Consider the following 26,500-nt stretch of genomic DNA (forward strand, 5'->3'; position numbering starts at 1 on the left):
TTTACACACAGGTCCCACAGCCTCTACACAGCCTCTACACAGCCTCTACACAGCCTTTACACACAGGTCCCACAGCCTCTACACAGCCTCTACACAGCCTCTACACAGCCTCTACACACAGGTCCCACAGCCTCTACACAGCCTCTACACAGCCTCTACACAGCCTCTACACAGCCTTTACACACAGGTCCCACAGCCTCTACACAGCCTCTACACAGCCTCTACACAGCCTCTACACACAGGTCCCACAGCCTCTACACAGCCTCTACACAGCCTTTACACACAGGTCCCACAGCCTCTACACAGCCTCTACACAGCCTCTACACAGCCTCTACACAGCCTTTACACACAGGTCCCACAGCCTCTACCCTGATTGTGTCGGATTTTCAGCTCAGTAATATATACTACATATATACTACATATATAATCATCCTCTGTGATATATGCTACATATACAGGTGCATCTCAAATTAGAATGTCGTGGAGAAGTTCATTTTTTCCGTAATTTAATTCAAAAAGTGAAACTTTCATATATATTCGAGATTCATGACACATAAAGTGAAATATTTCAAGTTTTAATCTTGATGGTTACGGCTTACAGCTCTTAAATCAAAAATCCAGTATCTCAGAATATTAGAATATTACATAAGACCAATCAAAAAAAAGGATTTATAAAACAGAAATGTTGACCTTCTGAAACGTATGTTAATTTATGCACTTAATACTTGGTCGGGCAACCATGGGGAAGACTGCTGACTTGACAGTTGTCCAGAAGACACTCATTGACACCCTCCACAAGGAGGGTAAGCCACAGAAGGTCATTGCTGTAAGGCCTGGCTGTTCGCAGAGTGCTGTATCAAAGCATATTCATGGAAACTTGACTGGAAGGGAAAAGTGTGGTCGAAAAAGGTGCACAAATGAACCTCTTTCCCTCTTTATGCCCTCTAGTGGTTGATAAGGTATTATATTTAATATATTTTGGGTGATACGATCGTGCATCACTAACAATTTTGTGTGAATAGAGTTTGTGCGAAAAGAGTTTGTGCGAATAGAGTTTGTGCGGATAGAGTTTGTGCGGATAGAGTTTGTGCGGATAGAGTTTGTGCGGATAGAGTTTGTGCGGATAGAGTTTGTGCGAATAGAGTTTGTGCGAATAGAGTTTGTGCGGATAGAGGTGGCATTAGCAGCAGAGTGATAACACAGTGGTCACAGAATGGCAAAATATCTGTCATTCTACTGCAGGCTATGACATCTCAAGAATATCAGAAATTATAACATTAGTTTTTTTTTCCAATTGATTCTCTCTGCACAGCTCAGGCCCGTGTTTATGGACAAACATTCCCTTTCTGCTGAAATCAAACCTGGCACCGCTGTGTGATAGATCTTAATTGTATGATCATTTTTATTCCTTGTTTTTTGGTGGCATGGTTTGTTGAAGCTCAGATTTGTGGTTAGTGTGAAGCGACAGGCGCTGGCAGAGTGTACCTATCCCTGTGCTTTACGGCACGTCGCACTGGGTAAGAGTGTCTGCCTAACAGCTGTAGTGTAACGTAATGGTACATATATGCTGCTGTTATGTTTTAAACCTGGAGCACAGGACTTCATCAATTTGGTACTTTCATTGTGGGCAGAAATCAATCAACAAGTTCTTAATCCTCTCAAAGATAGGGACAATAGGTCTCATTTTAAGTTTTATGTTTTCTGATGTTATTTTGAAGCATGAAATTGGATAACAGAGTTAGGGTTAGGGTTTGCCCATCCTCCGCTGGCTGATAAGGTGCAATGGTGTAATCGTGTAATGGTTATAGAAATGACGAGGAGAATCTCTCAGAGCTGATGATGAAGGTCCTGCTGCCTGATGTTGATGAAGGCCCAGTTCCAGTTGCATATTCCATAAGTGCACCGCCCCTCCCCCCAGGAAAGGCCAGAGTGCATCCAGTAAGCACATCAGCAACGCTGAGCCTGTATGGTCAGACTATCACACATCAGGAATGCACATTCAGTATCACTGTACAACACAACATGTACCATTTCTCTTCTACACTGAACTCTGTGTGTGAGAATAAAGGGAGATTTTGTAAATAATGCTGCTCAAAGTTGAGTGAATGTGGCACATAGCGTTAGGGTTAGGTGAATGTAGCACATAGAGTTAGGGTTAGGTGAATGTAGCACATAGCGTTAGGGTTAGGTGAATGTAGTGCATTCCGTACACATTAGGGTTTGGTTATTGTAGCAAGTAGCATTAGCATTAGGTTAATATAGTGCATAGCGTTAGTATTAGGGTTTGGTTAATGTAGTGCATTAGCGATAGCATTAGGTTAATGTAGTGCATTAGCGATAGCATTGGGTTAGCATAGTGCATAGCATTAGCAGTAGGGTTAGGTTAATGTAGTGCATTAGCGATAGCATTAGGTTAGCATAGTGCATAGCATTAGCAGTAGGGTTAGGTTAATGTAGCGCACTGTGATAGCATGTAGCAGGATGCAGTCTCTGCGGCTTGATTATGCTGCCCTGTTCGCTTCATTAGGCCTTTTAAATGAGCCAACGCTTCAGTCTGCACTCAGAGCTGCTGGTGCAGCTGTGTCAACACTCTGGTTATCTGCTCATTAACAGAAGAAGCAGAGTTACTCTTCCCGCGTCTGTAAGCTGATTACTGCACCTGAATGCTTTCTGCTTCTGCCATGATGAATTAGAGTGACATTGTAGTTTAGCACAGTAGCAGAGAGGGACGTTTTTTAAAGTGGTTAAACTGGTGGAAAGTTGATTCTGTAACTGTCGCCATAGAGTGAGCAGCACTGGCTCAGGCCTTGTTAATATGGGGGTTTGTGTGTGTGTATGCGCGTGAGTGTGTGAGTGAGTGTATGCAAGTGTGTGTGTGTGTGTATATGTGTATGTGAGTGAGTGTGTGTGTGTGTGTGTGTGTGTGTGTGTGTGTGTGTGTGTGTGTATGTGTGTGTGTATGTGTATGTGTATGTGTATGTGTATGTGTATGTGTATGTGTATGTGTATGTGTATGTGTATGTGTATGTGAGTGTGTGTGTGTGTGTATGCGCGTGTGTGAGTGAGTGTATGCAAGTGTGTGTGTGTGTGTGTGTGTATATGTGAGTGAGTGAGTGAGTGAGTGAGTGAGTGAGTGAGTGAGTGAGTGAGTGAGTGAGTGAGTGAGTGAGTGAGTGAGTGAGTGAGTGAGTGAGTGAGTGAGTGAGTGAGTGAGTGAGTGAGTGAGTGAGTGAGTGCGTGTGTGTATGCGCATGTGAGTGTGTATGTGTGTGCGCTGAGTGGGGAGTGTGTGTGTGTGTGTGTGCGTGCATATGTGTTTGTGCAAGTGTGTATGTGTGTGCACTGAGTGGGGTGTGTGTGAGTGAGTGTAAATGGTAAATGGTTGGCATTTATATATAGCGCCTTTATCCAAAGCACTGTACAATTGATGCTTCTCATTCACCCATTCATGCACACACAATGTGTGTGAGTGTGTGTCTGTGTGTGTGCGCATGCGTTTCTCTCTGGATGTCTGTGTGTGTGGCACTTGTTTTACAAACCAAATGAGCTGTTGAGCTCAAACCTGCTGTGTACAGACAAACTCTAGGGGTATATACATTACTGTGCAGAAGTCATAGGCACCCTAGACTTTATTTTATATATATATATATATTTTACAGAGGCATTTGCGTATTTAAGGCGGCACGGATGGCGCAGTGGGTAGCACTGCCGCCTCACAGCAAGGAGGTCCTGGGTTCGAATCCCCGTCGGCCGGGTCCTCTTTGTGCGGAGTTTGCATGTTCTCCCCGTGTCTGCGTGGGTTTCCTCCGGGTACTCCGGTTTCCTCCCACAGTCCAAAGACATGCAGGTTAGGCTGATTGGAGAGTCTAAATTGCCCGTAGGTATGAGTGTGTGAGTGAATGGTGTGTGTGCCCTGCGATGGACTGGCGACCTGTCCAGGGTGTATTCCTGCCTTTCGCCCAATGTATGCTGGGATAGGCTCCAGCCCCCCTGCGACCCTGTTCAGGATAAGCGGGTTCAGATAATGGATGGATGGATGGATGGATTTGCGTATTTAAGTAACATTACTGTAAGCAATTGACTACTTTTTCACAAAAAATATAGATTTAATTGAGTTTTCAACTATTCTGCCAAATTACTAAAATGTAGTGTAAAATGTATAGTACGTTTATTTAGGACCTTTCATTGAATTATTTTTTAAATATTCTTATCTGTACAGAATGATATACAGGAGCCTAAGACTTTTGCACAGTACTGTACAATATAACCTGCTGTATATAGAGGAGCTCTGGGATATATAGAATTTAACCTGCAGTGTACAGACAAACTATGGGGTATATACAATCTAACTTGTACTGAGAAACTGAGAATGTTGTGTGTGTGTGTGTGCATGCATGCTGTGTACTCCTTTGAGGTAGCTGGCCCCAAGTTGTGGAACAGCCTACCGCCACATATTAAATCTGCCCAAAACATAGATACTTTTAAATCCCTGTTAAAAACCCACCTTTTTAGTGAGGCCTTTATGTCAGACATAAATGGGGAATCCAGATGATGTACTTGTATTTCATTTTATTTCATTTCATTTTATTTCATTTTATTTCATTTTATTTCATTTTATTTCATTTTATTTCTTTTTATTTCTTTTTATTTCTTTTTATTTCTTTTTATTTCTTTTTATCTCATTTCATTTTATTTAATTTTATCTTTAATTTTATTGCCTGGTTTTGTTTTGTACAGCACTTTGGTCAACCATGGTTGTTTTAAATGTGCTTTATAAATAAAGTTTATTATTATTATTATTATTATTACTCATGTATGTTCTGCTAGAGAGAGTCAGGGCACAGAGTGACCCCCAAAAACGCGGTTCTTGTTGCATCTCTGAGCTCTATGTGTGTGTTAATGTGACCTGCTGCTATCCCGTGTCTACGGCCCGTCTGTCTGGATCAGCACTGTCTGCCCCTGCCCCTGCCCCTGCCCCTGCCCCTGCCCCTGCTCTGCCTCTGCCTCTGCCTCTGCCTCTGCCTCTGCCTCTGCTCTGCCTCTGCCTCTGCCTCTGCCTCTGCCTCTGCCTCTGCTCTGCCTCTGCCCCTGCCCCTGCCTCTGCCCTGCCTCTGCTCTGCCCTGCCTCTGCCCTGCCTCTGCCTCTGCCCTGCCCTGCCCTGCCCTGCCCTGCCTCTGCCTCTGCCTCTGCCTCTGCCTCTGCCTCTGCCTCTGCTCTGCCCTGCCTCTGCTCTGCTCTCCCCTGCCTCTGCCCTGCCTCTGCCTCTGCCTCTGCTCTGCCTCTGCCTCTGCCTCTGCCTCTGCTCTGCCTCTGCCCCTGCCTCTGCCCCTGCCCTGCCCTGCCCTGCCTCTGCCTCTGCCTCTGCTCTGCCCTGCCTCTGCTCTGCTCTGCTCTGCTCTGCCCTGCCTCTGCTCTGCCCTGCCTCTGCTCTGCTCTGCTCTGCTCTGCCCTGCCCTGCCCTGCCCTGCCCTGCCTCTGCCCTGCCTCTGCCTCTGCCCCTGCCCTGCCCTGCCCTGCCTCTGCCTCTGCTCTGCCCTGCCTCTGCTCTGCTCTGCTCTGCCCTGCCCTGCCTCTGCTCTGCCCTGCCTCTGCTCTGCTCTGCTCTGCTCTGCTCTGCTCTGCCCTGCCCTGCCCTGCCCTGCCTCTGCCTCTGCCCATATAGTGCCACAGCATTCCTCCTGTAAGCCTTGGTTTCGTGTTGTGCACAATCCGTAGCCCCGTTCCTGTAAGTGCTCACACCTGATGTAGGAACACCCCTACATGGGCAAAGCGTTAAAGATTATCAGAACATTGTGTGTTCTGACATGCCTTCTGTAATGTGAGGACTTCTCCATGACACTGGAGTCAAAGTGATTCAACCACCTTGAACTAGCTGTTACCAAGGCAACTTCTTCTTAAGAGACAATTTTCTATGCATGTTAAAAATATATTCAAACCAGTTTCCAAATGACTATGGACAGAGCTAGTAGTTATCACATATTGTTGTTAGGTCATTGGAATTAGAAAAATCTTTATTGCTGCTATTTTCTTAAGCAAAGATATTTTCTATTTTCTCACAAACATTGTATAAACAGAGAAAGAACATAAAAAACATAAAAACTGCTTATTCAGGCTTCCTGCCCCAGGGGACCTTCTCCCCTTTCTTTCCCGTGCCAAGTCTCCTGGAATTCCCACATTATCCTGGCATTCCCACATTATCCTGGCATTCCCACATTATCCTGGCATTCCCACATTATCCTGGCATTCCCACATTATCCTGGCATTCCCACATTATCCTGGAATTCCCACATTTTCCAGGCATTCCCACATTATCCTGGAATTCTCACATTTTCCAAGCATTCCCACATTAGCCATTCTTCGTGCGTGCGTGCGTGCGTGCGTGCGTGCGTGCGTGCGTGCGTGCGTGCGTGCGTGAGTCATCGGATGGTGCTGTGCATTTCAGCTGTGATTCTCAGTGTTAGAGGGCGGCCTGTAGCGTAGTGGTTACGGCACATGACAGGGATGCGCAAGGTCGGTGGTTTGATCCCCGGTGTAGCCACAATAAGATCCGCACAGCCGTTGGGCCCTTGAGCAAGGCCCTTAAGCCTGCATTGCTCCAAGGGGGATTGTCTCCAGCTTAGTCTAATCAACTGTACATTGCTATGGATGAGAGGGTCTGCCAAAATGCTGTGAATGTAATGTAACGTAATATATTAATGTAATATTTTACACCATGTGTACTCTGGAGCTCTCCTCATTGGATTCCAAGGCTGTCTATTTTTTTATAATTCTTATGATGTCCTAATTGAACCTGTTTGTTAGGTTTGAACTGCACATATAAATGATGAGTGGGTCCCTATTTCTTCTTGATAATGCTTGTTTTCATGATGTTCTCCTGTACTCTCTCTGGATACGAGTCCCTGCTCTGTGACTCTACTGTGATCTCATCTGTCAGTTCAGGCTCCCGTCTGTCTGACAGGTGAGTCAGGTGGCAGGGTAGTGAGCGTAAAAATGAGTCTAATGGTTTTTAAACCTGCGGGACCGGTGCGGACGGTGTCCCAGGTGGGCCACACCTTGTGAGAGCTGAGTCCTCCTGCATCCCCAGGCATGGGGAGGAAGCAGGGCTGTTTCCACGTCCTGTTCCACTCCTGCCTGATTGGCTGAGCTGTCAGGGAGTGTGTTTGTACTGTATTATAAAATGTGTGTGTGTGTGGGTGTGGGTGTGGGTGTGGGTGTGGGTGTGGGTGTGGGTGTGGGTGTGGGTGTGATGTGATGTAATGTGAATGAATGAATGTATGTATGCATGTATGTACAGTACTGTGCAAAAGTCTTTGGCGCCTGTATAACATTCTTTACAGATAAGATTCTTTCAAAAATAATTCAATGAAAGGTCCTAAATAAACATATTGTACATTTTACATTACATTGATTTGACAGAATAGTTAAAAATGGAATGAAATCAATATTTTTTGTGACCACTCTTCGGCGTTAAAACTGCATCACTTCTCTGAGATAGCCAACACTGTCCTGCAGTCCTAGAAGACAATCAGCAGGGAGGTTGTTCCAAGCATGTTGGAGAACTTGCCACAGTTCTTTTGCAGACTTTGGTTGGCTCCTTGCTTCTGATCTCAGACAGCCTTAATCAAGTTTTTATATAAACAATAGTCAATTGCTTACAGTAATACTTTTTTAAATTAAATACAAAAATGTCTCTGTAAAATTTAATCTTTTGGAAAATGAATTTGGAAATCTCACGTGTTCTTTTATACAAACACACACAAAAAAAATAAACATGTTTATAATAGGGTGCCTAAGACTTCTGCACAGTACTGTATGTATGTGTGTATGTCAACTTAAACTATGAGCAAAAGGAAGTGAAATGTGTTTATAACTGATACTGTGTTGTATAAAGTTAGAGGGAGAGAGAGAGGCTCTGTGCTGTTGTATAAAGTTAGAGGGAGAGAGTTTCTCAAACTCTGTGCTGCTTTGGCTAAAGCCCATCTATTGATCACTTCAGGAAGCTGAAAACATTTTCAGTTCTTTTGTCATTTTAAACGCAGAGCCGGTTTGGCTCGTTTCCATCGAGCACACGACAGAAAGTGAAAGCGTGAGATTCCAGGGAATCAGGGCAGAGTGCAGGGAGGCCCTGGCTGCGCTGGAGAGCTGGGTCTCAGAGAGACGGGTGTGAGTCCCTGGCCCGTCCGGTGCTGGGGGTGAGCAGAATGACAGGAGCTCTGTCTGATCGATGGCTTTAGCATCATGGGGTGTGTGCTTGTGCCCCTGTGCGTGACGCATGCGTGGCATTGTGTCTTATCCTCTATTGCTGTGCATTCGCCCCACCCAGAGAGAACTGTCAAGTCGGCAGTGTTCCTTGTGATTGCCCCACCAAGTACTGAGTACATAAATGAACATACTTTTCAGAAGGTTGACATCTCTGTATGATAAGTCCTTTTTATGATATGTGATATTCTAATATGGCTGTAAACCATAATCATCAAGATTAAAACAAAAAAAAGGCTTGAAATATTTCACTTTATGTAATGAATCTAGAATATATGAAAGTTTCACTTTTTGAACTTCCACGATATTCACGTTTTTTTAGATGCACCTGTACACCTTCCTATGAGTGAAGAGAAGAGTTCTTCTTGACTGCACATCTGTGTCTTGTGTCTAAATCTTGGGAGCAGTGGTGAATATTTGGCCCATTGCTTTGGGTGTTTGTATTATTCTCTGCTTTTAGTAAGAGTATGTATGTTATTTGTTGACCTTTTTTGCGTTGTGTGCTTCAGTACACCCGGGTGTGGATCCCTGACCCAGAGGAGGTGTGGACAGCTGCAGAAATCATCAAAGACTACAAGGAGGGGAACCCCATCCTGCACCTCAAACTTGAGGATGAAACGGTAATCTTGGGGAATCATTTTCCATCCACTGAGCAGTGTAGTATGAACCACCATCTTCATGTTCAGGGTGGAAACATTGCTGTAAGGTAACAGACCAAATGTTCAGTAACAGGAAGGCACTTGCCTTTGCCAAACTTTCAGCTCCTCTGTAAAAAAAGCACATTGGAAATAACATGTTAACATAAACATGTTAATAATCTTCAAATAACCCCGTCTTCAGTAAATGTGCCAGTTTGCTAAGCTCAATCACAGTTTCCTCATTCATAAGCCTAAATGACTGGCACTGGGGGGTGAGTACCTGAGCCCTCAATAAAGAGGCACTGCCACTGAACTGCAATTAAGATTGTTAAAAACATGTTGGCTCGTCACTATTTGTTTTGTCTTTTAACTCAGACTGGTGAATTTTCCACAGGTCGCTTAATGCCAGTGATGCCGCCCAAATGTCATTCTTTCATTTAATCAGTTGAATGGAATGTCTTTTTGAAGTGATCATTAGTCATACAGAATTACAGGAAATCACAACATTAATTGATCCAAATAATGAAGTGTGCTGGGCTGATAGGGTATTTATTCTTCATGGCAAACGCATCCCTCAACAGACAGTGAAAGGTTGTAATTAAGAACAGTGAGCAGTGAACAGTAGCAGTGTTGTGTTTGTGGTTGGAGTATAAAGCAGCCTTGGGGCCATAGTTCAGGGGTGTCCCCGGTTCTTGTTGCAGCCGCTGGACTACCCCATCGGGCCCAAAGACAACCAGCTGCCCTTCCTGCGCAACCCTGACATCCTGGTGGGAGAGAACGACCTCACGGCTCTCAGCTACCTCCATGAGCCGGCCGTGCTACACAACCTCCGAGTGCGCTTCCTGGAGTCCAATCACATCTACACCTACTGCGGTATGTACCACCTACCGCACCCTAACTATACCCCAATCACATCTACACCTACTGCGGTATGTACCACCTACTGCACCCTAACTACACCCCAATCACATCTACACCTACTGCACCCTAACTACACCCCAATCACATCTACATCTGCACCCTAACTACACCCCAATCACATCTACACCTACTGCACCCTAACTACACCCCAATCACATCTACACCTACTGCACCCTAACTACACCCCAATCACATCTACACCTACCGCACCCTAACTACACCCCAATCACATCTACACCTACTGCACCCTAACTACACCCCAATCACATCTACACCTACTGCGGTATGTACCACCTACCGCACCCTAACTACACCCCAATCACATCTACACCTACTGCACCCTAACTACACCCCAATCACATCTACAACTACTGCACCCTAACTACACCCCAATCACATCTACACCTACTGAACCCTAACTACACCCCAATCACATCTACACCTACTGCACCCTAACTACACCCCAATCACATCTACACCTACTGCGGTATGTACCACCTACCGCACCCTAACTACACCCCAATCACATCTACACCTACTGCACCCTAACTACACCCCAATCACATCTACACCTACTCCACCCTAACTGCACCCCAATCACATCTACACCTGCACCCTAACTACACCCCAATCACATCTACACCTACTACACCCCAATCACATCTACACCTGCACCCTAACTACACCCCAATCACATCTACACCTACTGCACCCCAATCACATCTACACCTACTGCACCCTAACTGCACCCCAATCACATCTACACTTACTGCACCCTAACTACACCCCAATCACATCTACACCTACTGCACCCTAACTACACCCCAATCACATCTACACCTACCGCACCCTAACTACACCCCAATCACATCTACACCTACTGCACCCTAACTACACCCCAATCACATCTACACCTACTGCACCCCAATCACATCTACACCTACTGCACCCTAACTACACCCCAATCACATCTACACCTACTGCACCCCAATCACATCTACACCTACTGCGGTATGTACCACCTACCGCACTCTAACTACACCCCAATCACATCTACACCTACTGCACCCTAACTACACCCCAATCACATCTACACCTACCGCACCCTAACTACACCCCAATCACATCTACACTTAATGCACCCCAATTACATCTACACCTACTGCACCCTAACTACACCCCAATCACATCTACACCTACTGCACCCTAACTACACCCCAATCACATCTACACCTACTGCGGTATGTCAGTAATAACTGCACTTATCACCATGCTTGAAGAAAAGAATAAAGTGTGTTCACATGGGTTCCTCTTCCTGCAGGGATCGTTCTGGTGGCCATTAACCCCTATGAGCAGCTGCCCATATACGGGGAGGAGGTTATCAACGCCTACAGCGGGCAGAACATGGGGGACATGGACCCCCACATCTTTGCTGTGGCTGAGGAGGCCTACAAGCAGATGGGCAGGTAAAAGAATCAGTCATATACTGTTTTATTTCAGAACTTATCCACAGTAGAATGGTGAAACGAAAAGAGAACACTGTTCTCTCAATGACAAAAGACTGAGCAATAACACTGCAACCAAAGGCCTGCACACAGCTGAGAGTATTAATGACAATAAGTATTTTTATAAGGGTTTCGATGGTTCTAGTTGTGCTGCAGTTCAGGGGTGGTTCTCTACACCTTGTTGCCAGTCGATAGAATCCTTACATCACAGAATTTGCAGCAGAATTTCTTGAGGTTGTAATCATCTTTGATAAAACTGTGTATTTTTAGAAACTGGGGCACATCAATATTTCCTATTCGTTTTGCTTGAGTGCTTTTTAGGTGAATGAAGTCGTAACAAAGTATATGTTTCCAAAAAATATAATTTAAATATAAAATAAATGTAAATAATGGGTCTATTTGGGCTGTCTGGTCTGCTATCGTCATTGTGTTCTTATGTTATCCCCAGGAGCTCCAGACACATCACCATGCTTCTCTAAACTGTTGACTGCTTTCCCAGTGAAATATGCTCCCTACCTGTAACCTGTCCAACCTATGTGTTATAAAGGGATTCATAACGATCCATTTCCCCTCCTGCACCATTACACTTTCACCGTTGGCCTTTAGCCTATTGTGGGGGCATGGACCATCTAAACCAGCCCACATCAGAATAAGTATTAATTGTGTGTCTGAATGCCTCAACAGAATGTGTTTCTCAAGCATGCATTGTAAGATATATATGTATAATGGGAGTAAAAATAATAATATACTACACATTTTGTAGTATTTCTCAGTCACAAGTAGGTGCAGCTAATTATCCGGTGTTGATTACAGTGAACACAGGACTTATTACGCGGACTGATCCACGTGAGGGAGCAGATCCTGTGCGTGCGCTCAAACTGCCTGTGAGACATGTTGTGATTGTGTTGTCATGAGGGAGGGATGACTAAAATAATCACAGGGTTGGCCAGCGAGTTGGAGCTGAACTATAATGGCAGGAGTAGGTGGATAATTGGAGTGTTCATGTCTGCGTTCCTGATGCGTTCTTCTTTTAGCTGTTTTATTCTGCAGCACAAAGGATTTAAAAACCAAAAAAACATTTGATGCCACCCAAATTCCCTTCCTGTATCTGTGTGTTCATGCATACGCACTTACACACACACCTCTCCACTGAATGAGCCTGAATCACAAACACACAAACACACACACACACACACATATGCACACACACACCTCTCCAATACAGGACTGAGCCTGAATCAAAGTGAGTAAAGCTCAAAATCCTTATAGTAGTTTTTATTTCAATGCATTGGGAACACTGCACATTATATCCTAAATCAAAACATGAAGAAAAATGTGTCAATTTTTTAATTACTTTACAGAAAATTAAGAAAAATGAATATTGGGCTGTTCAAAAAAATAGCAGTGTCTGCATTTTTCTTTACAAACTCAAATATTTACTGTATGAACTGAAAAATCTTCAGGATTTAGCATTCCTGTGAATCACTAAACTAATATTTAGTTGTATAACCACGGTTTCTGAGAACTGCTTCACATCTGTGTTGCATGGAATCGACCAACTTCTGGCACCTATGAACAGGTATTTCAGCCCAGGATGATTTGACAACATTCCACAATCCCTCTGCATTTCTTGGTTTTGCCTCAGAAACAGCATTTTTGATGTCACCCCACAAGTTTTCAATCGGATTAAGGTCCGGGGATTGGGCTGGCCACTCCATAACTTTAATTTTGTTGGTCTGGAACCAAGATGCTGCTCGCTTACTGGTGTGTTTGGGGTCGTTGTCTTGTTGAAACACCCATTTCTTCAAGTATTTTGATGTAGGCAAACTGATCCATGATCCCTTGTATGCGATAAATAGGCCCGTCACCATAGTAAGAGAAACATCCCCATATCATGATGCTTGCACCACAATGCTTCACTGTCTTCAGAGTGTACTGTGGCTTGAATTCAGTGTTCAGTGGTGGTCGTCTGACAAACTGCCTGCGTGCCTGGGCGGTCTGTAGCGTAACTGGGCGGCCTGTAGCGTAGTGGTTAAGGTAAATGACTGGGACACGCAAGGTCGGTGGTTCTAATCCCGGTGTAGCCACAATAAGATCCGCACAGCCGTTGGGCCCTTGAGCAAGGCCCTTAACCCTGAATTGCTCCAGGGGAGGATTGTCTCCTGCTTAGTCTAATCAACTGTACGTCCTTCTGGATAAGAGCGTCTGCCAAAAAAAAACAAAAAACAATCTTACTTACATCAGTCCACAAAATGTTTCTCCATTTCTCTTTAGGCCAGTTGATGTGTTCTTTGGCAAATTGTATCCTCTTCAGCACGTGTCTTTTTTTTTTTTAACAGTGGGACTTTGCGGGGGCTTCTTGCCAATAGATTAGCTTCACACAGGCGTCTTCTAATTGTCACAGTACTCACCGGTAACGTCAGACTGTCTTTGATCACCCTGGAGCTGATCATTGGCTGAGTCTTTGCCATTCTGGCTATTCTTCGATCCATTCGAATGGTAGTCTTTCGTTTTCTTCCACGTCTCTCTGATTTTGCTTTCCATTTTAAAGCATTGGAGATCATTTTAGCCGAGCAGCCTATTATTTTCTGCACTTCTTTATACGTTTTTCCCTCTCCAATCAACGTTTTAATCAAAGTACGCTGTTCTTTTGAACAATGTCTGGAACGACCCATTTTTCTCAGGTTTTCAGAGAGAAATGCATGCAAACATGTGCTGGCTTCATCCTAAAATAAGGGCCACCTAATTCACACCTGTTTTTTCACAGAATGAATGACCTCACTAATTGAACTCTATTGAAGCTATTATTTGGAACATGCCTCTTTCAATTAATTATTCAATTACACAGACTCAGGAGGATGTGTATCATGAATGTTGGGTCTGTTGGTTTTCTTTGACTCTGCTACACCTACTGGTAAATTATTTGCCATGTAATATATTTTCTACCAAAAACGGTGATTGATCGATGATTGAAGTCATGTTGGACTGCTATTATTTTGAACACAACTGTAGATAGAGAGCCAATTAATCAACTCCCACACACAGACACACACCTTACGGCCCATAGTGGAAATGCTTTTCAGCTTTCTTGTGTTATCCGTGATCATTTTTTTAAATCTCTACTGTTTGTGCATCCTCTTGTATTTTCTGGTGAATAACAAATATAATCAAGCAGTCAATTCTGACTCATGGATATTTCAGGGTGCATGTGGTCAGAGCAGGATGGCTGCTATTTACTATACTGATGGCTGCTATTTACTATACTGATGGCACAGATTTACTATACTGATGGCACATATTTACTAATGGCACATAATACTTTACATTACATTACATTATTGGCATTTGGCAGACGCTCTTATCCAGAGCGACGTACAGTTGATTAGACTAAGCGGGAGACAATCCTCTCCTGGAGCAATGCAGGGTTAAGGGCCTTGCTCAAGGGCCCAATGGCTGTGCGGATCTTATTGTGGCTACACCGGGATTAGAACCACCGACCTTGCGTGTCCCAGTCATTTACCTTAACCACTACGCTACAGGCCGTTAATCTTGTATTGACAGGAAACTGGTGCTTTACTCTCTCGCATTTGCACAGCTGCTGTGTTAAAATCTCTGGGTGTCACTCAGTGTGAGAGAGAATCTCCGCCCTTTTCACCAAAACACACACTAACAATCCTGCCTCAGTTCAATTTCAGTTCAGTCAAGTCTGAAAAGTACTTTACATTTATTTCATAAACTGTATAGAGGGCATCATTTTCTTTGGGGGTTTTCAAGGAATTTTCTGAATTTCAGTTAATTTCCTGAATTGAATGAATTCCTTCTTCCTTCCTGTGGTCGTAGAGATGAGAGGAACCAGTCCATCATCGTGAGCGGTGAGTCAGGAGCGGGGAAGACGGTCTCGGCGAAATACGCCATGCGCTACTTTGCCACGGTCGGCGGGTCGGCCAACGACACAAACGTGGAAGAGAAAGTGCTGGCCTCAAGTCCCATCATGGAGGTGAGAGAGTGTGTAGAGTGTGTAGAGTGTGTAGAGTGTGTGGAGTGTGTGGAGTGTGTGGAGTGTGTGGAGTGTGTGGAGTGTGTGGAGTGTGTAGAGTGTGTAGAGTGTGTAGAGTGTGTGGAGTGTGTGGAGTGTGTGGAGTGTGTGGAGTGTGTGGAGTGTGTAGAGTGTGTGGAGTGTGTGGAGTGTGTAGAGTGTGTAGAGTGTGTAGAGTGTGTAGAGTGTGTAGAGTGTGTGGAGTGTGTGGAGTGTGTGGAGTGTGTGGAGTGTGTGGAGTGTGTGGAGTGTGTGGAGTGTGTGGAGTGTGTGGAGTGTGTGGAGTGTGTAGAGTGTGTAGAGTGTGTAGAGTGTGTAGAGTGTGTAGAGTGTGTAGAGTGTGTAGAGTGTGTAGAGTGTGTAGAGTGTGTGGAGTGTGTGGAGTGTGTGGAGTGTGTGGAGTGTGTGGAGTGTGTGGAGTGTGTGGAGTGTGTGGAGTGTGTGGAGTGTGTGGAGTGTGTGGAGTGTGTGGAGTGTGTGGAGTGTGTGGAGTGTGTAGAGTGTGTAGAGTGTGTGGAGTGTGTGGAGTGTGTGGAGTGTGTGGAGTGTGTGGAGTGTGTAGAGTGTGTAGAGTGTGTAGAGTGTGTAGAGTGTGTGGAGTGTGTGGAGTGTGTGGAGTGTGTGGAGTGTGTGGAGTGTGTGGAGTGTGTGGAGTGTGTGGAGTGTGTGGAGTGTGTGGAGTGTGTGGAGTGTGTGGAGTGTGTGGAGTGTGTGGAGTGTGTGGAGTGTGTGGAGTGTGTGGAGTGTGTGGAGTGTGTGGAGTGTGATATGTTCTACCCGGATCTCCAGTTCCACTTTCCTCACTTCCTGTTTTTCTCCGCAGGCCATCGGGAACGCCAAAACCACTCGCAATGACAACAGCAGCCGCTTCGGGAAGTACATCCAGATCGGCTTCAGCCGGCACTACCACATCATCGGGGCCAACATGAGAACGTACCTGCTGGAGAAGTCCCGGGTCGTGTTTCAGGTGAGGCCCAAGCTCACATACCTGGGTGCGAAAGCCAAATCCAGTGTGGGGCTGGTGGTTATCTGTCATAGTTCTAGAACCTGATCAGTTCCTCTTGCGGCAATTTACTTTTTTCTAAAGAATCTGCCCATGAATGTTAGTTTAAATTGAACTGAACATGATGGTTGAAGATAGCACATGGAGCACATTATTCTTTGCGTGGGCTTTTGATTAAAGCCTGGTTTAGGCCTAGGCTGTATGCTGTTTGGTGGGGGTGTGTGTTTACTGTATTGTGTGCCAGCCAATCTGCAGCTGCAGTTCTCTGATGCGTGCTTGTGCCGCAGGCTGAGGACGAGAGGAACTATCACATCTTCTACCAGCTGTGTGCCTCTGCTGTGTTCCCGGAGTTCAAAGACCTGGCCTTGAGTGAGTCCCGCTGTCTCTTCCTGGTCGCATGCAGGGATCCTGAAATTAAAGTAGGGATAGGAGTGATGTCAGAAAGTCTACCAATCACGTCAATGTTGTTCAGTTACCACCACACACTGTGACTGGAGGTCCGCTCTGTGTATGAGTGACAGTCTCTCCTCCTGACCCGCTGTCTCTAAGGGGCCTAAATACAGCAGTGTTGTGATTACTGTGCACAATAATCCCTGAGCAAAATAAACTTTATTCATTTGTTATTGAAAAAGTATTTTGTGTTTATGGGTAGGCATTTGGACCTTTGATGAGAAACGTAATGATTTCTGACCTGAGCGCACTGTGTCTGTCGCTGGGTCTCCATGGTGATCAACCGGGATCGAACCGGCAACCCTCCGACTGCCAGACGACTGCTCTTACTGCCTGAGCCATGTCGCCCCATACTTTTTATTTCCTGTTAAAAATACCTCCCAGGAAAATGTGGCCTCGCCGACATGCTGTGCCTCTGTTCTTCATGGTTGTTATGTGGGGATTTTCGGAGTATGTTAAAGAGGATATTGAAATGCTGCCAATATAACCATTCAAATGGGTTGAACAGGTTACAGTAAGGTAATACACTGGCTAAAAAAATAGGAAGTGAGGATGAGTTGAAAAATAGTTGTTGTTTAGTTGTTGGGAGTTAGCTGCGTAGAATAGTATGCAAACATTGGGGAACCCCTGCTCAAAAATCAGTTTCAAAATAATAAAAAAAGGAAAAAGTGCAAAAGTTTGCAAACCCTGTCAGTTTGTACTTAGTAACTCTCCTCTGGTAACAATAACAGCTTTTAAACACTTCCTGTAGCCAGCTAATAGTCTTTCAATTCTTGCTTTTGGAATTTTTCCCATTCTTCCTGGCAAAACACCTCAGAAATATTCTTTGGCCTCCTTATGTACAGCATGTTTAAGATGTCTTTCAATAATATTCAGGTCTGGGGACTGTGGTGGTCATTCCAAAGCCTTCATCCGTCTTTCCTGGAGATCCACCTCCATGCTTCACAGTTGGCAAGGTGTTCTTCTCTACAAAGGCTTCACTCTTTTTTTTTTTTTTTCTCCAAACAGGCCTTCTTTGGTAGCGGCCAAAAAGTTTAATTTTGGTTCTGTCAGTCCAAAGCACATTGTTCCAAATGGCTTCACGCTTCTCAATGTTTTCTTTTGCCACTGCAGTTGGATACATTCGAAGGCATGGAGTTATTTCAGAATGTAAAGTTCAGCCCTGAAATTATACGCACCTGACTCAACGGGTCTGTGCCTGAGTAATCATCTTCTTAGTAGCAAACAAAGAATAATCCAAAAGGGTTCCCAAACTTGTACAGGACATTTTTCCCTTTTTTATAATTTAGAAACTACAAAAAATGAAAATAAAAAGCAATCATGCTTTGAAATTTGCAGAAACGTCTCATGTTTAACTTATTTAGACTTCAGGTTTGCTTTCGATCACATACAGATTCATTGTAACAGATATTAAAACCATTGTTTGCATTATGTGTCTGGTTTATGATATCTACCTTGTGAGAGTTTACAGCACATTGGCCTCGTTGGAGAAAACTAAACTTCATCTTTCTAATGCATTGTTTTCTGAGTCTAGATCCCCAATGGCAAGGAGGGAGAGCTTGCTGCTGAAATGTCTTAGAATATCAAAATGCATGTTTGTTCTTCATGTGTTGTGATTATGATGAATATGGGTTTTCCTGCTTTGTGATGAGTAGTCATGTGCAGTGATGTGTCTTCATTGTGCTGGTCTTCCCCTGGTCATTGGGCCCTGCTTTATTCCCCTGCAGCCAGCGCGGAGGACTTTACCTACACCTCCATGGGCGAGAACATCTTCATCGAGGGCGTGAACGATGCCGAAGACTTTGAGAAGACCAGGCATGCCTTCACTATGCTGGGTAAGATGGTGTTATGGATTGGAGCCGATGAGGGATAGCCCGTGCATTAGTGTTAGCGGTTAGGCTGATGGGCCAGTGCAGAAGTGTTAGCGGTTAGGTTAATGGGCCAGTAGTAGTGTTAGCGGTTAGGCTAATGGGCCAGTGCAGTAGTGTTAGCGGTTAGGCTAATGGGCCAGTGCAGAAGTGTTAGCGGTTAGGTTAATTGGCCAGTGCAGTAGTGTTAGCGGTATGGCTATTGGGCCAGTGCACTAGTGTTAGCGGTTAGGCTAATGGCCCAGTTCAGTAGTGTTAGCGGTTAGGCTAATGGGCCAGTGCAGTAGTGTTAGCGGTATGGCTAATGGGCCATTGCAGTAGTGTTAGCGGTTAGGCTAATGGGCCAGTTCAGTAGTGTTAGCGGTTAGGCTAATGGGCCAGTGCAGTAGTGTTAGCGGTATGGCTAATGGGCCATTGCAGTAGTGTTAGCGGTTAGGTTAATGGGCCAGTGCAGTAGTGTTAGCGGTTAGGCTAATTGGCCAGTAGTAGTGTTAGCTGTATGGCTAATGGGCCAGTGCAGTAGTGTTAGCGGTATGGCTAATGGGCCAGTGCAGTAGTGTTAGCGGTTAGGCAAGATGCGGAGGTGCCTTGAAGCTTAATACAGTAGCATTAGCAGTTAGTTGGATGGTGAGTGGTTAAGATGCTGTGATTTGTTGGAGCTGATGGAGTTGCTTATGTAGTAGTATTAGCAGTTATTCTCTCTCCCCCTCTCTCAGGTGTGAAGGAGAGCCACCAGTCCAGCGTCTTTAAGATCGTGGCATCCATCCTGCACCTTGGCAACATAGAGATTGAATCTGAGAGGGACGGAGAGTCCTGTCATGTCTCCGTGAGTGTTCCCGTCAGACGCTTGTCCCACTCCACCCCTCTCCTCTCACTTTTGTCCTCTGTTCTCTAATGGTGGCAGGGTATGCTCTCCTCTCACTTTTGTCCTCTGTTCTCTAATGGTGGCAGGGTATGCTCTCCTCTCACTTTTGTCCTCTGTTCTCTAATGGTGGCAGGGTATGCTCTCCTCTGACTTTTGTCCTCTGTTCTCTAATGGTGGCAGGGTATGCTAGTAGAATAGTGTTCAACTGGTGACTAGAGAGGCTGATTAAAGTTCATAGGGTTGCTGACCTGCATCTGGAGTGATGAAGTCGGGTCCCTAAATGAAAAATGAACCCTGCCGTTGGGCCCTTGAGCAAGGCCCTTAACCCACTGCTTTGGGCCTTTAGCCCTGTTCTCTCTCTCTTATTCTCTTGCCCTGATTGCAACTGTCCTCTTTGGCGTTTCTTCCAGGGCACCTTTGGAAAAGAGAGCATGTTCTTAAAGGATGTTCTCTGGTTAAATAATAATAATAATAATAATCCCCCCCCCCTCGCAGTATGGCGACCCCCACCTGCAGCACTTCTGCAGGCTGCTGGGGGTGGAGCAGGAGCAGATGGAGCACTGGCTGTGTCACAGGAAGCTGGTGACCTCGTCCGAAACGTACGTGAAGAACATGTCGAGTGTGCAGGCGGCGAACGCACGGGACGCCCTCGCCAAACACATCTACGCCCAGCTCTTCCAGTGGATCGTACACCACGTCAATAAGGCCCTGCACTCCTCCTCCAAACAACACTCCTTCATCGGGGTCCTGGACATCTACGGGTAACCAGCACAGCCTGTGTGTCTGTGTGTGCGTATGTCTGTGTGTGTACAGTATGTGTGTGTGTGTGTCTGCGTGTGTGTGTATGTACCATATGTGTGTGTCGATGAGTGTGTGTGTGTACAGTATATGTGTGTGTGTGCCTGTCTGTGTGTTAGTGTTTGTGTGTGTCTTTGTGTATCTGTGTCTGTGTATGTACAGTATGTGTGTTGATGAGTGTGTGTGTGCCTGTGTGTGTACAGTATGTATGTGTTGATGAGTGTGTGTGTGCCTGTGTGTGTACAGTATGTGTGTTGATGAGTGTGTGTGTATGTACAGTATGTGTGTTGATGAGTGTGTGTGTGTGTGCCTGTCTGTGTGTTTGTATAGTATGTGTGTGTTGATGAGTGTGTGTGTGTGTGTGTGTGTGTATGTACAGTATGTGTGTTGATGAGTGTGTGTGCCTGTCTGTATGTAAGTGTTAGTGTGAGTCTGTGTCCTAAAAGTGTGTATGGAGTAAGCAGGTTATTGTTCATATATATGTCTCTTCTGTTTCACTCAGGTTTGAAACGTTTGAGGTGAACAGCTTTGAACAGTTCTGCATCAACTACGCCAACGAGAAACTCCAGCAGCAGTTTAACTCGGTTAGTGTGGTCCTGCGTGCCTTTTCAAACATACACAGCCAACATGCACCATGCACTTCTGTCATGTTTAAAGTTGTTATTAAAGTGTGTGTGTGCTTGTGTACGTGTGTGTGTGTCTCTGCAGCATGTTTTCAAGCTGGAACAGGATGAATACATGAAGGAGCAGATCCCCTGGACCCTCATAGATTTCTATGACAACCAGCCCTGCATCGACCTCATTGAAGCCAAGCTGGGAATCCTGGATCTCCTGGATGAGGAGTGCAGGGTGTGTGTCTGTGTCTGTGTCTGTGTCTGTGTCTGTGTCTGTGTCTGTGTCTGTGTCTGTGTCTGTGTCTGTGTGTCTGTGTTCAACCAGGGGTTTTCCATGTCCTGGTATGGGGGGGGGGGGGGGATTTGAAGAGAAGAGGCTAATGGTTGATTGATTCACCACAAATTTATGAAATCTGTCTGAGGTAGTGCCTCAGTGTTCTGTACTGGGCCCACTTTTATTCAGTATTTATATTCAGTATTTATGTTTATATTAACCACACATTACAACAGTGGTGTGCAGAAGAGCCTCTCTGAAGACTGCACTCAATAAGGCTCTTCACAACTTTGATATTGTACAGTTCCAACTCTGTAAATTGAAGCTTGTATTGAATGCAGACAAAACTAAAGTTATGATGTTTACTGACTCCAGGCAAAAACCATAACATTTTTCAAATATTTCTTCTTTCTTTTAAGCCACACATTGAAAATCTTATGAAAAAGCTGAGGCTGTAGTTTTATAAGGTTTTATTTTAGAAACAAATTACATTTGAGTCAAATTTGCTGCTTTTTACCTTTACGGGGACCTGTTGTATAGGAATGCATCAGCTCATTGTCTTCGCATGTTAGATACTGTGAGATTAGTCACAATCTGTGAAGCCCTTACTCTTCATTGCACACTGTACTCCAGGGCTGGTGGGCCATCTCTGTCCTGGCATAGGCTCAGGCACTGGTATATATTCATATTTATTTATATCGGCCATTTTGGGAAAGCTTGCCTCATATTCATGTGTATTCATCACACATCGTGTGGACAGTACAATCTCAGGTCAGATTCATATTCATCACACAGACGTGTGGACAGTACAGTCTCAGGTCCCAAGGTTCTGTTTTGCTGACTGTCCCCAAACCTCAGGCAGGGACGAGCAGGAAAGCCTTCATGATCTCTGCCCCCTCACAAGGAATAGCCTGTAGAAAGAGTTGAAACTTAATAATCTGGTTCCTCTAAATGACTTCAAAGCAGTTGTTGGGGCTAAGGAATCTAATTTAATTGTAAAATGCCATTGCTTTCAATAATCATTTGTCTAGCATTTGACTGCACTTATTAATGTTTCAGATTTCCCCCTTTCTAACATGCTCTCTCATAGTTGTTTTGGTTATATAATTTTATGTTTTAGTTATAGTTTTATATTGCTAACTTCATATTCAGAAAGTAGATTTTGGAATCTCAACGGGACTAACCTAAATAATTTACATAAATAAATAAATCAGAGAATTTTAGAGGGTTTAAATATCACTGAAAAGCAGCTTCTCTGGGACTCTTTGCTTTCCCTGAGGGCTAAAAATGAGAGATGAGGGTTTGCAGGTACACAGACTCACCTGTACTAGGCAGGTAAAGGAAAAGGATGCGGAAGTGGGCAGGGAAATCGAGGGGTGTTTGGATCCTGTGCACAGAGTGATTCAGTGATTCATGCTGCAGAGTGACTCATTGATTCATATTGCAGAGTGACTCATTGATTCATATTGCAGAGTGATTCATTGATTCATACTGCAGAGTGATTCATTGATTCATACTGCAGAGTGATTCAATGATTCATGCTGCAGTGACTCATTGATTCATATTGCAGAGTGACTCATTGATTCATATTGCAGAGTGATTCATTGATTCATACTGCTGAGTGATTCAGTGATTCATTGATTCATACTGCAGAGTGATTCATTGATTCATACTGCAGAGTGACTTGTGAAGCAGTTTTTCTGTTTGCGTCCTGCCATAGGTTCCAAAAGGAACGGATCAAAACTGGGCCCAGAAGCTGTACAGCCGCCATTCCAGCAGCGAACACTTTGAGAAACCTCGCATGTCCAACACCTCCTTCATCATCATTCACTTTGCAGACAAGGTCAGAACAGGACGCTCAGAACATCTCTCATTCTGTAATAACTATGAGCACTATGAGCCTGACCAGGCTGCTCATAACCTTACAGCACTATGAGCCTGACCAGGCTGCTCATAACCTTACAGCACTATGAGCCTGACCAGGCTGCTCATAACCTTACAGCACTATGAGCCTGACCAGGCTGCTCATAACCTTACAGCACTATGAGCCTGACCAGGCTGCTCATAACCTTACAGCACTATGAGCCTGATCAGGCTGCTCATAACCTTACAGCACTATGAGCCTGACCAGGCTGCTCATAACCTTACAGCACTATGAGCCTGACCAGGCTGCTCATAACCTTACAGCACTATGAGCCTGACCAGGCTGCTCATAACCTTACAGCACTATGAGCCTGACCAGGCTGCTCATAACCTTACAGCACTATGAGTCTGACCAGGCTGCTCATAACCTTACAGCACTATGAGCCTGACCAGGCTGCTCATAACCTTACAGCACTATGAGCCTGACCAGGCTGCTCATAACCTTACAGCACTATGAGTCTGACCAGGCTGCTCATAACCTTACAGCACTATGAGTCTGACCAGGCTGCTCATAACCTTACTGCACTATGAGCCTGACCAGGCTGCTCATAACCTTACAGCACTATGAGCCTGACCAGGCTGCTCATAACCTTACAGCACTATGAGCCTGACCAGGCTGCTCATAACCTTACAGCACTATGAGTCTGACCAGGCTGCTCATAACCTTACTGCACTATGAGCCTGACCAGGCTGCTCATAACCTTACAGCACTATGAGCCTGACCAGGCTGCTCATAACCTTACTGCACTTTGTGTCTGAATAGGCTGCTCATAACCTTACAGTACTATGAGCCTGACCAGGCTGCTCATAACCTTACAGCACTATGAGCCTGACCAGGCTGCTCATAACCTTAAAGCACTATGAGCCTGACCAGGCTGCTCATAACCTTACTGCACTTTGTGTCTGAATAGGCTGCTCATAACCTTACAGTACTATGAGCCTGACCAGGCTGCTCATAACCTTACAGCACTATGAGCCTGACCAGGCTGCTCATAACCTTAAAGCACTATGAGCCTGACCAGGCTGCTCATAACCTTACTGCACTTTGTGTCTGAATAGGCTGCTCATAACCTTACAGTACTATGAGCCTGACCAGGCTGCTCATAACCTTACAGCACTATGAGCCTGACCAGGCTGCTCATAACCTTAAAGCACTATGAGCCTGACCAGGCTGCTCATAACCTTACAGCACTATGAGCCTGACCAGGCTGCTCATAACCTTACAGCACTATGAGCCTGGCCAGGCTGCTCATAACCTTACTGCACTTTGTGTCTGACCAGGCTGCTCATAACCTTACAGTACTATGAGCCTGACCAGGCTGCTCATAACCTTACAGCACTATGAGCCTGACCAGGCTGCTCGTAACCTTAAAGCACTATGAGCCTGACCAGGCTGCTCATAACCTTACTGCACTTTGTGTCTGACCAGGCTGCTCGTAACCTTACTGCACTTTGTGTCTGAATAGGCTGCTCATAAACTTGCAGTACTATGAACCTGACCAGGCTGCTTATAACCTTACAGCACTATGAGTCTGACCAGTGGGTAGTGGATATGAGTGAGGAAATGAATGTATCTGTGTGTAAGCTGTGTTTTTTGTGTTTCTCCTGCAGGTAGAGTACCAGTGTGATGGCTTCCTAGAGAAGAACAGAGACACCGTCTACGAGGAGCAGATCAACATCCTGAAGGCCAGCAAGGTAATAGAGGAAAAGAGCTTTATTACAGATGTATTTCTAAATGATATTGTGTTTGTGCGGGTGAGCGTGTGAGTGAGTGAAGGCAGCAGGCCTGTCTGTTGGAGAGGGAGGTTGATTTAGAGAGAGGCTAGGAGGGTCAGAGTGAGACGAACAGACAGTGAGACAGCTTTAGAGAGAGGCTGGGAGGGTCAGAGTGAGACGAACAGACAGTGAGACAGATTTAGAGTGCGGCTGGGAGGGTCAGAGTGAGACGAACAGACAGTGAGACAGATTTAGAGAGAGGCTGGGAGGGTCAGAGTGAGACGAACAGACAGTGAGACAGATTTAGAGAGAGGCTGGGAGGGTCAGAGTGAGACGAACAGACAGTGAGACAGATTTAGAGAGAGGCTGGGAGGGTCAGAGTGAGACGAACAGACAGTGAGACAGATGCATCCTTTGTCCTGGAGCTGCTTTGATGCTGCTGCTTTCTGACAAACAACATGAAGATAAACTAACACTGGTGTTCTCCATGGGGCTGGCCTCTCTAACCTGGTTAACTGGTTAATTCTGAGGGCTTGGTTCCTAGCCCTGGTACTCTGGTTTCCTCCCACACTGAAAGACATGCTTATCAGGTTAGGTATAATCCTGAAATTGCCCTTGAGCAAGGAGTAGAAGTTTGTGCCCAGGCCAAAATAATAGCTGTGTTGCAGAATGTAGTCGAAACTGTGTGTTTTATTTAATTTTTCCTCTCAGTTCCAGCTGGTGGCAGACCTGTTCCAGGATGGGAAGGACGTGCCCATCCCCACGACAACCAGCAAGGGCTCACGCATCAATGTGCGTCCGGCCAAACCGGGCCTTAAAGCCCCCAACCGGGAGCACCGAAAGAGCGTGGGTCACCAGGTGGGTCCCCCGAAACACAGGCCTCAGCTGAGGCCTCCTGTCTGTTAACGAGCTTCACAGGCTTCAGCTGAGGCCTCCAGTCTGTTAACGAGCTTCACAGGCTTCAGCTGAAGCCTCCAGTCTGTTAACGAGCTTCACAGGCTTCAGCTGAGGCCTCCAGTCTGTTAACGAGCTTCACAGGCTTCAGCTGAAGCCTCCAGTCTGTTAACGAGCTTCACAGGCTTCAGCTGAGGCCTCCAGTCTGTTAACGAGCTTCACAGGCTTCAGCTGAAGCCTCCAGTCTGTTAACGAGCTTCACAGGCTTCAGCTGAGGCCTCCAGTCTAAACGAGCTTCACAGGCTTCAGCTGAGGCCTCCAGTCTGTTAACGAGCTTCACAGGCTTCAGCTGAGGCCTCCAGTCTGTTAACGAGCTTCACAGAGAGAGCCAGTGTGTGTATATGCAGGAGTAACTCTGGCATGGGTACTGGCTGGCTGAGACTGTTATAGTGTCAGAGGATATTATCACTGACCAGCTCATAAGTGTAAGAGCCACTGTTGGGTACAGAGACGCTGTGCATCAGTGCTTGTGGCTCCTGATGGATGTACAATAGCTCAAACAACAACAACACTGGACCAGTTTACATTTACAGGGGAAATTAGCATGTGTTCCCTCTGCTGACCACTCAGTGTCTCATTCTATGTTTAATACTGCAATTGTGTTTAATAATACTGCAATTGTGTTTAATAATGCTGCCATTGTGTTTAATAATGCTGCCATTGTGTTTAATAATA

General features: G+C 45.3%; 1 protein-coding gene across 1 annotated transcript in view; it reads left to right on the forward strand.

Moving 5' to 3' along the window:
* myo5b (myosin VB) overlaps nt 1-26,500 on the forward strand; it is a gene marked incomplete at its 3' end in the record, with an annotated part of 68,721 nt that overhangs the window by 9,520 nt on the left and 32,701 nt on the right. The window contains 14 exon segments of the mRNA XM_061262207.1: nt 8,770-8,880; nt 9,600-9,771; nt 11,141-11,285; nt 15,165-15,321; nt 16,184-16,327; nt 16,651-16,732; nt 18,541-18,648; nt 19,398-19,507; nt 20,042-20,307; nt 20,847-20,928; nt 21,053-21,193; nt 22,953-23,075; nt 24,767-24,850; nt 25,583-25,729. Coding sequence (XP_061118191.1) covers nt 8,770-8,880; nt 9,600-9,771; nt 11,141-11,285; nt 15,165-15,321; nt 16,184-16,327; nt 16,651-16,732; nt 18,541-18,648; nt 19,398-19,507; nt 20,042-20,307; nt 20,847-20,928; nt 21,053-21,193; nt 22,953-23,075; nt 24,767-24,850; nt 25,583-25,729 — 1,872 coding nt within the window.

Source organism: Conger conger, chromosome 12 (assembly GCF_963514075.1).
Source record: "Conger conger chromosome 12, fConCon1.1, whole genome shotgun sequence".
In the NCBI taxonomy this organism is placed as follows: Eukaryota; Metazoa; Chordata; class Actinopteri; order Anguilliformes; family Congridae; genus Conger; species Conger conger.